Source organism: Pleurodeles waltl, chromosome 5 (genome assembly GCF_031143425.1).
Source record: "Pleurodeles waltl isolate 20211129_DDA chromosome 5, aPleWal1.hap1.20221129, whole genome shotgun sequence".
NCBI lineage: Eukaryota > Metazoa > Chordata > Amphibia > Caudata > Salamandridae > Pleurodeles > Pleurodeles waltl.
This window is the reverse complement of record NC_090444.1, coordinates 1,507,480,120-1,507,494,524: the sequence shown is the minus strand read 5'-3', so window position 1 is coordinate 1,507,494,524 and position 14,405 is coordinate 1,507,480,120. Positions and strand designations below refer to the sequence as shown.

Genomic DNA, 14,405 nt, shown 5'->3' with positions numbered 1-14,405 from the left:
CCTTTTTCACTATATTAATTGGTGTATACTTGGTACTCAGTGAAAAACCATTGTACGGTGCAGCTAATTTGTTGGATCACGGTACCGTGAGTTCTTGGAGAACCTACAACCCCTATATATCCTCGCACCCAGAAGGGTCGGATGGACATAATAGTATGTTGTTGTTGTAAATCAGCCATTGTGACAAAAAGTTATAGATGAAAATGTTGTCACAAATGGCCTTTTTGTCGTACTCATTTTCAATATTTCTTTATTTCAGCAGATTCCCTTGAGGTAGCTGCACATATGACCCCTTTCTGAATTCAGTTTTTTGTCTACTTTTCAAAATTCTATAGCTTGTTTGGATCACCCATGGTTTCAACCTGGTTTCCACCACAAACTGGAAGTAGGTTGAGATCACAAAAAAATAGGAGAAATTAGACACTTCTTAAAAAATGCAAAAACTGTGTAACAAAATTGTTTCTTGATTCAGCTCTACATGTTCCTGAAAGCTGGAAAGATGGTGACTTTAGTAAAGCAAACCATTTGTGGAGGCCATTTTTAGGGTAAAAAAATATGCTTTTATCTGGAGCACTTTTTCCTTGTTTTCTCCCAAAATGCTAAATTTTGCTCTTTTTTTGCCTATTTGTTCAGTCCTTTCCAGGGGAATTCACAAACCCTTGGTGCTTTAGAATCCCTAGGATGTTCGGGAAAAAGTCACACAAATTTGGCGTGGATACTTTGGGGGGGAAGAAGTTATGAAGCCCTAAGCACAAAGTTCCCCAAATAGCCAAAAAAGGGCTCAGCACTTTGGGTGGGGGGGATGGTGGGCATTGGAGAAGCCCAGCAGCAAAGAGGTTAAAAGAAAGACTGCCTGGATGATAATGTATTGCCGTCATGGATTCAGATGCCATGTCCCTTTCACAAAAAATAGCCGCACGCACCATCAGGGGGGGAAGGATGTGAGCTTCTTGATGCAACTCTCTGCTACAGTTTTGTCCAACCTGCTGTAGACCCTGCTAGATTTGACTGTAGGCACACAACAGCTGTGTGTCAGTAAAGCATGCGGATTTTCGGCAGAGACTTAGGGTTGTAATGCCGCTGTAAAATGTTTAATTTTCACATGTTTCTCCAGTACATATTGTCTGACTGGTTATTTTTTGCCGATGCTTGTTAAACATCAGTTCAGCGAGTCCAGGGGGTTTCCAGGCAATAGCCTGCTTTCAGATCTGCACTCTTCCTCTGCAGATGGAAAACAGTTTTATCTCACCAGAAGGCCCATATACCGAGCAAATTTGAGCTCCTTCGTGCACCTTTCCTCATTTTAGGAAAACTAGTTTCTCTCGCTTAATGTGACACGTGTCAGTAGTTTCTGCCCCACCATTTTTAAATTTCAACAGATGACAGTACTTGATTGCTTTATTCAGTAATGCAAATGATAATTTTCTTTACTTCCAGTGAATCCTGACATTGTTTACTGGAAAACTTGAAGTCGTTACCATAAAGCCGGAGAAGTAGCTTGACTTCAAAACCTAGTAATAATAAACAAGCATTTTCAATGCAACGGGTCGCGCATTTGCTCGAGTTAGAGCTATTAGCGTTGCAAACTCCTAACCGGACTTTTATTGCCACACAAGTTAAAAGAAAAAAAAAACACAACACGATCACACTGTGTAAAATGCAGCGCGATCGTGCCAAAATTGAAAACGGAAAAACAGAGTGCAACGGCGCTCTGTAAACCCCAGTGCGTTTGCGCTAGTGGATAAAGAAACAGATAAAGTAGTCCGGAAACCATGCTGAAAACATCGAGCCTCGTATATTTTTAGTAGTTTACCGGTGCTGTGTAGGTGGGCAAAACACCAGAAAAGGCATGACGTATGCATGCCTTTCACAAATGAAAGCAAGCGGATTTTAAAAGGCAAGCCCACGAACCAATGAAAGTGACTGACGTGACATGGGCGTGGTTGGAAGCCCAGTGGGCATGGTTGGAAGCCCAAAGAGAGATTACTACAAGGGATGGAGCGCTTTGCGCTTGCTCCTAAAAACCGGCAGAGAAGACCATAAAACAAGCCCACAAAGAGCCAAAACAAGCAGCCCACACACTGACCTGTTAGACTAGCCCGTCGGGCACTTCCTAATGATTACTTACCCGGTCCCCTCCTGCCAGTTTGTTGACATGTTTCAACCCCTTGTATGCTTATTTGTGTGCCTGTTGCTTTTGTCGCTGCTCGTTTGGAGATTCTATGCAGGTTGTTTCTTCCCTTGATTTCTCCTCCTCTGTGTCTGCCCTGGGACTTTCTGATTCAAGTGTGGCTAATGAGGATCTTGCGAAATAATGATGAAACAGCGCCTTGTGCCACCAGCACTCATTTGCATCTGCGCGACGCTGGATAGTATAGCTGAGAGACATTGCAAAGTAAGAGCTGCAATTATAAAGGGCAACAGCGGCACATGAAGCCACTTAGAGATGAGGCTGGACACTTGGAGAGTGGGGGTAGCGCTGAGGCTGTCACACCATTTCAGTAGCATGTAATGCCAATGTTTGGAATTAAATACATTGCAAGTGTAGAGAAATAATGGATTTCTGGAATGCTGTGCTTTTAAAGTCTGCCCTATGAGCTTGGTTCATAGAGAGCTGAGGCCATTAAAATGTCGGATGTCTAACTGATGTTCAAAGTCCTCAAATCCCTCCACAACACCGGCCCAACCTACCTCAACGAAAGAGTTAACTTCCACACGCAACCTCCGATCAGCCGATCTCGCCCTAGCCACAGCCCCCCGCATCCAATGCACCACTACAGGAGGCAGGTTTTTCTCCTACCTCGCCCCCAAAACCTGGAACTCCCTCCCCACCGACCTTCGCAAAACCAAAGACCTCCTGGTCTTCAGAAAGAACCTCAAGACATGGTTGTTCGATCAGTGACCCTCCCTCCCCCTCCCCCCCTCCATGCGCCTTGAGACCCTCACGGGTGAGTAGCGCACTCTACAAATTTTTTTGATTGATGCGTAAGGTAACTTACCCAAAGCCCCTGGGGAGTTTATGATTTTTCCTTCATGTGTCGCTGACAACCGTGTACACAGCTTTTCCTCGCATGAGTAAATCATTTTAATTGGTAGTCAGCTCTGCTAATTTATTTTCAAGTAATGATTTATAAACCATTAATCTGACGATCCCCATATGTGACCGACTTTGTTATTGCCTTTTATTTATCAAGCAAGATCCAATATCTGCCAAACCAGTTTTATATGCAGGATAATTATATTTCTTCGGCACAGTGTTCTAAATATGAATGCTATCAGGTGGCCTGAGGGTTCAGTCTCGGGGTTTGTGCTATTTTAGAGCACGTCTTACAATAGATGTGAGGAGGGCTGCAGTATTTAATGCATACATGGCATACATTGAAGGGAAGGCCTCTGTTTAACAATACTCCATGCAGATATTAAGGTCCCTTTTCACTCTCTCCTGCGCTGTAGCAAGGCACCCCATGTCATCCGTCGACAGATCCCATTGGATAATTCTTCATGCGCCAACATATGTCCACCAATAGCTAGAACATTTACTCATAATGAAACCTATTAGCAAAAGTGCAATTAACTATTCAACAGGGTCGATGTTATGCAAAGCGCTTGACTTCTGCCAAGCGAGATCGCGCTGCAAACAAAAGATAAAAAGTAGTCCCCAAACCTGACGGGCAACAGCGAGCCTCGCATGTTTCCAGTACTTGGTTGCTGCGCTCGAGGAGGGCTAACCACCGGAAAAGGCATGACGTATGCGTGCCTTCCACTTATGAAAGCAAACAGATTTTAACAGACAAACCCACAAACCAATGAAAGACAACTGACATGACGTCACTGGGGCTCCGAGCCCTTTTCTAATTCCTAAAGCGTCTCTCCAGCTAAACTCATGCCCAAGCACATGCGATGCAGGCTCGACCCTAAAAGTGTGTTAAGCAGTAATTCAAGAAGGTTTAGCTGTTATACCCGGTGTTCCAATGACAATCATGTAATGCTGCCAGTTCGTGCTTTCCTTGATCGGGTGCTTAACCTCGCATCCCTATGCTGGTCAAGTTTGTAACTAACAAGAGGTACGACTTTTTTCAGGGTTTCAAATAAGATAATTGGAGTAATGATGACACCACCACAAAATCACAATAGAAAAAAAAGGCTGTATTTCTGTTGTACGCTTTATTGTCTTTAGGAGTGTGGGATTTTGTTTTGTTTTTCTGGTTTTTGTGTGTGTTTTTTTTTTTTTTTTTTTTTAATAACTGCGTGACAGATTTAAGAGAGGTCCTTTGCATCTTCTGCATAAAAATACAGCTTCACTTGGTCTGCTTTTCAATCTTGATCACTTTTAAATAGAAAAAGGAAGGCCAAGTTGCTATCCCACTCGAATCTAACTCACTCCAGTACAATCTACTCCAGTCTACCCAACTCTACAGCAATCTACCACCCCACCCCACTGCAATCTACTCCGTTGCAACCCACTCCAAACTACCCCATTTCACCCCACCCCATCCCACTCCACCCCAAATGACTCCACTAACTTTTAGCCATGCTGAACAGCAGCCACATTGGTGTGTACAACATGGCTAAAACACATTGCCAAAGCCAGCAGCTCTCACACAGGCGAGACCTATTGGCTTAGCCAATGCATGTTTCATTTCTTTTAGCTCAGTGTAAACGTTTTTCTTTTTTTAATTGTTGAAACATTTTCTGTCCAAGAAGCACGTTTTACTGAGTGTTTTCAAGTGTTGAAGATCAATGATAATCTTAGTTTGATGCACTTATGGTCACCTCTTGTGTTTTCTGAAGGTACATGAGATTCTTTTCAGATGGCTTAGTGATGATGCTGACTACACCAGAAGAACCGCAATCCATGGTCCCACGTTTACGAACTAGAAACCCAAGGTATTTTCCATTGCATTTTGTATCCATCTGGTTCAACATAAATTTGTGTAATTGTGGGAGGAAAAACAATCTGAACACTTTAAATAGCTGTAAGTGACACCAGTTGAGGGAGGGATGCATTCAACATTCTTCACTTTCGTATTTCTGTTTTTAGACCTTTGGAGTCACAAATCAGATATTGCCTCCACAGCAGCATCCTTTTCTCTATTTGCTACTCTATTGGCTTCATTATTTCAGTTACTGACAACACTGAATTCACACTTGTTGAGGAAGATTTCACCCCCTTGCAGACTGTGTGTGCCTTCCTGTCATAATATGCTGTTCTAGAAAATTCAATACCTGCAGTCTTTGCTTCTGAATAGCTGGCTGCATCGTTCCCTAAAATTATTAATGCTTCTTCAATGTTCGGTTCTTCCTATTATGAAAAGGTATTATTAATCCATTCAAGGGGAAATCAATTAATAGTTTAATAGCTATATTTACGTGCAGTGGACAGCAGATTAACATAGTCTATCCATGGGCACCTATTTAGACCTCTCAGCTGCTTGTCAAACAATGGTTCGTCTTTATTTCTGGCCTTATCCCACACTGCAGCATGCTGTGTCAAAAATATATCTGCCGATCTTGCATGACTTTCACTTTGGCCTGGAAATGTAATTCATATTTCCGTCCCATTTTGCATTTCTTTTTTATTCCTACAAAGTTCACTGTTTATTGCTGAAAAGATAGGGTATGGTCCAAAAATAGCAGAACCTTGCAATTATCTGTTTGAAGCTGTTTCTCTTTCCTAGCTGCTAGTGAAATGGTCCCCCGGTCATTGAAATTGAGTAATTGTGCCACTGTTGGCCTGAGTGGGGCCACTGGTAGGGTACAGCGTGCCAGTAATAGGTGCACTATTTCAGTGGATAAGAAGGTCGAAAAACCTTTTGGTACGACTGTGGATGTTATCCATGTATCTAGAAATTCAACCATAACTCAGCCCTTCATTTCTTCTGAAACACCCACCACTCTTATATTGATGTATCATGCCTGTTCCCCCGCATCCTCAGCTCTCCCCTCTAGAAATTGAATCAGCGTTGTTAGGTCCTGCACTAGGTATTGCAGCTCCATCGTCTGTGGTTGTAGGATCTGGTGAGACTGGGTATTTTAGGGCACCCTTTCCATTAACCTCTTTTGGTCATCTCTCAGCAATCCCAAATCGAAGGCCCCTGTATCTGTTTTTTTCTCACTGGATATTCTCTTGTAATCCTGGTTACCGCAAAAATGGCATCCAGGTTGTCTGATTTAGTCATAATCTCCTCCAGTGGAGATTGATTGGGTGCGCTGTTGTGAGTATTTGGCGCAGCACAATAGGAGCTTTGGCCTATAATTACTGGTAAGAAAGTAATTTGGGTGCCTTTGTTTTTTCCCATTTGTAAAATCATGGTCATCCGTGGTTGTGCTGGGGTTTCAGCTATCTGTTAGCATGGTTCACTCCAGCACCTTGAATGCCTTCACAGCCCTGCTCTACATTGACCCTCTTTCTGCCTTGTACCACTGTAACAGCATATGGAAGGAAAAGCACAAAAAGCCAACTACTACGGTACTTCAACTCTTCTTTCTTAAGGAGAGGATAACTTGTGCCCTGCAGCTTGTACTTTTACAGATTGGATTGACAAAATTCTGAGTGGGTGTTCATGGAAAGGCCCCCTCCTCCTCCAGGGCTTTCAGTTCTTCGCCCAGTACGATTACCTTGCAATTTCCCTCACTTGCACCGATTCAGCCAACTTGACGCGTGTTTTTCCCTTCTTTTTATTAATGCCTTCGGTTCAGTTAAAGCCATCCACATGGAGCGCCTGGCGCCAAGTTGGTCAGAATGCGTCATGTGTGCTTATTCTTATATGTGCTGGATTCAGTACCTCTCACTGTGTTTTCTATTGGCAGTCCCCTCCCTTCTGCTCCACTTTTACCATCTCATGTCGTCACAGGGCTGCAAGACCCTAAACTGATTCTGCTCCGTGTTGTGTCCAGTCTTTGTGCATGTGAACTAGCTCAGGATGGGGAGTTGCCCGAGTGGCACCTCCCACTGTTCAGCTGCCTCCCATCACCACAATCATTCCAGAACCAGCAAGACCACTTTAGTAGCTGCTCTCACACTCTTCATTTTAGCTATTGTCTCAGAGGGAAGGTGACATAGCCCAGAGTCGCCACTCATTGCGTGGAGATGTCATCTCCTATTGCACGGCCCAGAACGCCTACCACATAGCCGCTCTGCGACTACACCACTCTGGCCACCATCAGACCAGCGGCACGCCTCTTGATCCAGTTGCCTGTGTCTAAGAGTCTGGTTTAGTCTCTTCTGCACCACCTCGGAAGGGCTTCGGGCAGAGAGCCAAAAAAAACTCAGTTGCCATCTTGCCCACCGTAGCCATGGCACTTTATGCTTTATTATGTGAGTCTTCCTGCTTTTATTTTCTAGCAGGAAACTTTTTAATCTTTTTATCTTCTCACCTAATTTGTTTCCAAATGTCTTTCTCCTCTTTTTTATATTACAGCTAGTATAGTGGATATTTGTTAGCCAGTTCTTCAGATACGTTCTTTTTAATTTGTCAATCAGTCAACATATGTTGCTCCTTTTTAAGTTACTAAATTGTGTTTTCTAAGGTATCTGGCTTATTGTTTCTCTAGCATGGTTTCTAGAAAAAATGCAATTTCTCACCGCACAGTGTTATAAAAGTGACTTTTCCAGCTTTCAAAGATATGTTCGGGGTCCATCCAGGAATAGTTTGTTTTGTCATGGTTAAAAAGATCTTATAATGAGTATTGTTTTGTGCTTTTTAACACAAACTTTTATTTGTTTTATAGAGGTTTATCATAAGATTCATTGCATGCTCAAGTAAGTTAGTATCACATCATAATAGAAAAAATACATCATTATGGCATTCAACATATCATGTGATTATTTGAAATATTGTTCTTTATATTGGTTTTACGTGGTATAAACTGTTCGCCTTATAACAACCTGAACATGTCACCTATAAGAAAGTGAGGAAGTGGTCTGTTATTATTTGAGGCGTGAAGAAGATGGTTAATGATGTAGTAGGAGCCAGTGTGGTTGGTGTGGTGTGGTGTGGTGTGGTGTGGTAGTGGTCTCATCTTACCCGAGAGTTCTGAAAGAACGGTTACCTAGTTCTCCCCATCACCGTCAGCTACCACCAACTCCCCGCCCCTGCACCCAGGGACCCAGCCATCGCACCACTAACGTACCTGAGGCTATAGGGAGACCGCTTAATGGAATATTTGGTGCATAAGAAAGAATAGGAGCGGTGTATTTCAGTGCCATTCTCCAGTAGGTGAGAGCCACCTGTATTAAAAGGGGTGGCCCGTGGCCATGACTTGCTGGGACATATCAAATGATGTAGCTGGCCTTCATTAATTCTTCTGGTGTGTATCCAGTTTCTGTCAGGTTGTGCCCAGCCAGCCAATAAGACATCCATTGTAGCTGCCCTGCAATACAATAGGCTTTGAAGTCAGGGGACCCCATCCCGCCACCATCCAGAAGAAACTGCAATTTGGTGAGGTTTACCCTGCGGCGTCCTGACCCCGAGGCGAGCCCCACCAGCATGGCATTCAACTGTCTACATACCCATACCGGTAGTACCCCTGAAAGATTCGCAAAATAATACAGAAGTCGTGGTAACATGACCGTCTGAGCAATGGATAGACGGCCTGCCATAAACAAGGGGAAGATGGTCCAGACAGTTATTTGAGCCTTAAGAGAGTTCATCGCTTGCAGGATGTTGCCCTCAGGTATACCCTGGGTCTCGAGGTACACCTGGATAGCCAAATAGCAAAATGTGTTGGGCATTACTTGAATAGCCATGTGCCCAAATCGGAGTGAAGGTCCAATAGGGGGTTGTGAGAGCAGAAATGTGCATGATTTGTCTACATTGATGTGTAGCCCAAAAAGTCTTCCAAAGGTGCCCAATAATTTTTCTATCTCCTCCAGTCCTATACGGAGGTCTTTAAGATATAGGATCATATCATCAATGTATACTGAAACAGAATGGGTGGCTCAATCTATAGATATTACCCACCCTGTGGAATCCTGGCAGATATCCTGTGCTATTGGTTCAATCGCCAGCACAGACAGGAGCAGTGATAAGGGGCACCCTTACCTGATCCCACAAGACACTTCATATGAATTTGAGATGAGGCAACCATTTCTAGCTTTTGCCATGGGCTGTGTATAAAAAAGCCTAATCCTCTGGATAGGCCTAGGGTATGCCATATTGGGCTAATACCGTTAGCATAAAGTCCCACCCCAAGATGTCAAAGGCTTCATGAACATCCAAAGATATACATCACACCAGGTATATTTCTCCTGAGCTGCATCCATTATGTTGAAGAGGGAGTGTATATTCACAGAGATACTGCGTCGGGGAACAAAAGAGCATTGATCTGCATATAACTGCCTAGGGAGCAGGGGGAGCAGCCTATGGGCAAGAATTGTATTCAGGATTTTATATTCTGTGTTTAAGGACAACAGTGGTCGATATGAGGTGAGCTATGTGGGAGGCTTCCCAGGTTTCAGCAAGGAGGTTACTAACGCATCCCTGGTGGTAGTTGGAAGCAAGCCCTCCTTCGAGGAAGCATTTTAGTTTTTCCATTCATGGGACTGGTCGTGCCGAGTACACAGAATAAAACTCAATAGGGATCCCATCTAATCCTGGGGTCTAATTCCTAGCTAGCTGTTTAATGGCACTGCGTATTTTACCCTGAGATAGGGGCCCCAACGGTCTCTATTCCCTGCCGATACCCAGGGTAGTGTTACCCAATCTAAAAATAAGGTGATATGTGCAGGGTCCGGAGGATTCGGGCGGTATATGAGGTGGTATAGAATTCTCTGAAGGCCTCGTTGATCCCACTTTGTGCATAAATCACCCTTTTGGTCAGTCCGTTGATGGATAGGATAGGAGTGGGTGAGCTGTCTGGTCAAAACAAGCATGCTAGTAGTGTCCCTGATTTGTCCACCTCTGTGTGTGTTCTTTGGGTGTATGTTCTATAATCGATTACGCAGAGGCGCTCAATTAGCTCAGCATATGTAATTTGGGCTTCCTGTAAATTGTGCGAAGCCTCCATATCTTTGATTGTTGCATTTTAAAGTGTGCCCAATTTATTCTCTATGCGTATAAGCTCCTGCTCGACTTCCCTTCTGGCTCCCACCACTGCCGCAACCAATGTACCCCTAATCACCACCTTAAAAGCATCCTACTCCACTAATGAAGAATAGGCAGTGCCTTCTTTTTCAGAGAAATACTTATCTATTGTGTTAACAATTTCTCTTTAAAGACTGCATCTTCTAAGAGGGACGGTTGTAAGCACCAGGTGGGGATCAGAGCCGGCACATGGCCCCATGATAGCGTTATCTCCAGCAGGTTGTGGTCAGAAATGGTCTTTCCCAAGTAGGTGGCCCCAGTTACGCTCAGTTGGAGGTGTGCAGGCCATAGGATTCTGTCAAGGTGTGAGTGCAGTGCATGGGGCGGAGTAAAATGAGAATTCCCTTTCTCCTGTATGTCTACTGCACCACACATCCGAAAGGCCCTAGCCTTCCATCCATAGTCCTAATGCCTTGGCTTGTCGCACCAAGGCCGTGCCTGGCAGAGGTGGATGGGATTGATCCATGGTTGTATCAATGACAGGGTTAAAATCACCACCTAGTACCCAAGGTTATACTGTCCAGTCCACCAATATGAAGGACAGCTGGGATAGGTAAACATCATGGTCCAAATTGGATGCACAATGGATTTGCCATCTAAATTTCTCCTCAGCAGGACATTCCGCCCCTGGGTGTCTACCCTGGCTTTCAGCATGGTGAACGGTACACTGGCCCGAAGCCAGATTGCAGCAGTGCATGCAAAGGAGGAGTAGGAAGTGTGGAATGACTGCTCCCTCCATTTCTTGAGCAACTTCTGGGCCTTGTGTGTAGTAAGATGAGTCTACTGTAGAAACTCCACCTGTGCTTCCCACATATTTAATTGTGCCAGAGCCCTATGCCTCTTGTATATGGATCCCAAGACACACATTCCTTGTAATTATATTATATGCATTCAACTTTCCTGTCATCATTGCCAGTGTGAGTCCGTCGTCCTCCCGCCAACCACCCACACCCTGTGTCCTCCATCAAAATGTCTCTAATTAAGATAGTAGGTGATCGTTTCAAACTATGAATTCCCATCCCAAAATACTTGGTCAAATGGTAGCCAGTTGCTGGACCAAACTCTGTGAACAACCAAAACATATCAACCAATGGTAAAACAATTGCCTTTGCTATTGTGGGTAGGTGTCACCAAGTCACTAGTTTCAAGAAGAATGGAATGCTTGAGTGTTCTCCGTCTACCAAGGCCAACTGGGCTCGGGCCCTGAATTATACACACCAAATATACATTATCTTCGAGATCCCATGCAGCACCTATAGGGATACGGACTAAACTGCCTTTTAGGGCTACAAGTGCAGACAGGTACCAAGCCCAACCCCCCTACCATCATGATCTGCCCTTCAGTTCGGGATGGGACCAACACCCTGTAGGGGAAGGCCATATTACTCATGCAGTACTCACTTCCCTTAACCCAGTAGGTCTTGTGTAATTTGTGAGGTGATCTAGGGGAATAAAGTCATACTGCTAGCTGAGTGAGTCTGAGGCACTGCCATCTGAGGAGCTGGAGTTGATAGGCTTCCTGATGAGTCACAGGGAATTTGCTGTGTGGCTCGCCTCCTGTTGTTCCTCCAGGGATTGTTGCGGTGAAGGGGCCATCTCTGAGCTAGTTCCACGGGGAGCACCCCATCTACATTTCTGGGGAGCCCACTGCACTTTGAGAGACCCAGGTCTTGGTGGCTTTCATTCCCCGGATTTTGGGAAGTGTTGTTTCAGCCATTTCCATGCTCCGTCCGGTGCCTCAAAGAATAGGGTGCGTTGCTCATGAATTTTGTGTTTAGCTGTAAACAGCAATACATATTTCAGGCTTATTGTACACAAGTATTCTTTAACCTCCTGTTACATAGATTGCCTTCTCTGTACATCGATCATGTAATCCGGAAATAGTAAAATTGTGGAATTTTTTAAGAAGAAGGGTGCCTTTTCACGTGTGACTTGCAGTAGTGTGTCTGGATCTCTGTAATTAAAGATTTTGTCCAGTAGACATGGCGGCGCTCCTGGTATTGGCTTTCTTATGGGTTCTCTTTGCACCCTCTCCACTACAAACAGGTTTGAGAGTTATGATGGGGCCACCACAGTTCGTAGCCAGTTCTCCATGAATTGGGTGGGGCCCCTCTGTGCTCTCCGGAACTCCCACTATGCGGACATTGTTCCTGCAACAGCTTCCTTCCACGTCGTCTACGCGAAGCTGGTCCACCTGCCTACCCAGTTGAGTCAGTTGTGCCTGTGTGTTCACCTGGCCTGGATCTACAGTAGGGAGTGCCTGCTCATTTGCTTTGACTTTATCAGCCAACTTGTGATAGTCATCCTTGAGGATGCTGATGTCTGCCATGATGGCTCCCAATTGTAGTTCAGTCACCACGCTGGAGCCTCGGATTTCCTGGAGTATGAAATCCATTTTGTCTATCTGGGGGTCTACACCTGTAGGCGAGACACAGTCCTCTGGTGTCTGGGTCAGCAAGCTCTCTGACAATGTAGACCGAGATCAGGAGTAGAGGGCCTGCCTGTCAGATGTGTTTGTGCGACTCATGGTTTTGGTCAAGGATTCCCAGGTCATTGGAGAGGGGGGAGAAAGGATTGCGGCACCTCACAGTGTCAGTCTCTGCCTCGGGGCCCCAGGAACATCACCGGGGTCCATAGGGTGGTAGAAAGTTGAGCCCAGTGCAGAGGGGTAGTCACAGTTCTGAGGGAGGAGAGCAGCGCGCAGTCCCCGAGGTACTAGGCCACGGCGGGGTCCCTCTTTAGGACCCATACCTGTCGATTCAGTGAATGTTTGGGGTCACCCTAGGTTGTGGCTTTGGGCCCCAGGGGAGATATCAGGGCGTAATTTCCCAGGCTGGGCACTGCACCTGGGCAGAACATCTGGTTAACGTAGACAAGTCAAGCAACTGACCCCCAGCAGTTATGGAGTAGAGCAGTGAACCCCCTGTGCTTTACAAAGTTCCTGTGTCTCAGGCTATTCACAGCTGCAGCGTTCCCCCCCCCTGCATCCAGTTCTTAGGTGGCAATGAGGAATCTGGAGGGTTGACCCTGTACCAGGAGTCCTAGCCCTATGAGTACCTCGGCAGGCATACTTTTCTTTAATAGGGGCCCTCATTAAAGTTGATGTAGTCTGTATGTAAGCTTCTGCTGTAGTGAGGGTCCCCCTCTGGTCACTCAACACCCTGTGGGACCACGCAAGAGCTCATCTGGGTCACGCTATGCCATAGAGTTTCACTGCCAGGATCAGCCTCCAGGCTGCCAGCTACTCACTCCACCTCTAGGCCTAGCAGGCCCCATGTGTGGTCACTGCAAGTCCAGCGGTGCAGGCCTTCTGCATGGCCCGGCACTCACGTCTTCACTGAGGCCTCAGCCTCCTCCCTTTGGGCAGTGCTGGCAGCAACCGGCTCACTTCTTCCTCCCTTGACTTCATACGTGCCCAGTAAACAGGTCGCATCTTCGTGCCCCTGTTCCTCCAGGGGCCAGTGGAGACAGGGGCGCCTCTTCTGCCTCTTATCTCAGTCCCGCAGTCAGCCCACCAAGGTCTGCACCGTTCCGGCCGCCAGTATTGATGCGGCAACCCAGCACAGTCGCGGCCTCCTAGCTTGGTCTTATTTACCTGCTTCAGTTCTGCCGCCATCTTTGGCAGTCAGCCACGCCTCCTATAATGAGTATTATTGCCATCAGATTGCCAGAATAATACTGTGAAAACCAGCAGGTGTCATTTTTTGGCTTTTGATTTTCATCTCATTCATTGTCCATCTTTTGCTTTTGTCTACTTTTCCCCCGAAACATCTCAAAGTTTGAGGTGGCCCTTATCTCCTGGCTTGAGAAGCACACATGCAATATTCAGGTTTACCGAAGAGTCATTTTCTTTGGAATAAAGTATGCCACTTCTTCTATTTGGGCTTAGTCTGTTGATGTTTCAGGAGAGATTTTAGCATGTCAATTGAAGTGAGGTGGGTTCCACTTTTGCAGTCTTGCTTTAGACCAGTTAAGCAGTCTGTTACAGACAGCATTGGATACAGTATACATAGAGGGAACTTTGGGTCAGTCTCTTGCTCAAACTTGGATATCTTTCTTGTCTGTTTGTTCTCTGCTCTTTATTGTATGGCTTTCCTCCCTATTCCTGTATTTGTCCCACCTTTGTACCATTGTTTCGTCTTACCCTCACTTTTAATTGGATGTCTTGTATCCTTCGACTGTTCAAGTTTGGGGGTGTTTATTTCTCATTTAGTATTCACTGGAGTCATGTCTGACTCTTTCTGCATGTAGAGTGTGCTCATGTGCTATCTCTTGCTCCCCAACCCACTTCTCATTTCTCCCGCCCTCTCATTACTGCTC

At 45.4% G+C, this 14,405-nt stretch overlaps 1 protein-coding gene across 3 annotated transcripts in view; it reads left to right on the top strand.

The window, feature by feature from the left end:
• The window catches only part of FBXO9 (F-box protein 9), a 343,828-nt gene that overhangs the window by 275,622 nt on the left and 53,801 nt on the right, over positions 1–14,405 (top strand). For 2 of the 3 annotated variants that reach the window (XM_069235799.1, XM_069235801.1), the window contains one exon: positions 4,792–4,887. The exons of the other annotated variant lie outside the window; for it this stretch is intronic. In XM_069235799.1, coding sequence (XP_069091900.1) covers positions 4,792–4,887 — 96 coding nt within the window. The remainder of the gene's footprint in view (positions 1–4,791; positions 4,888–14,405) is intronic. 3 annotated transcript variants of the gene reach the window in all.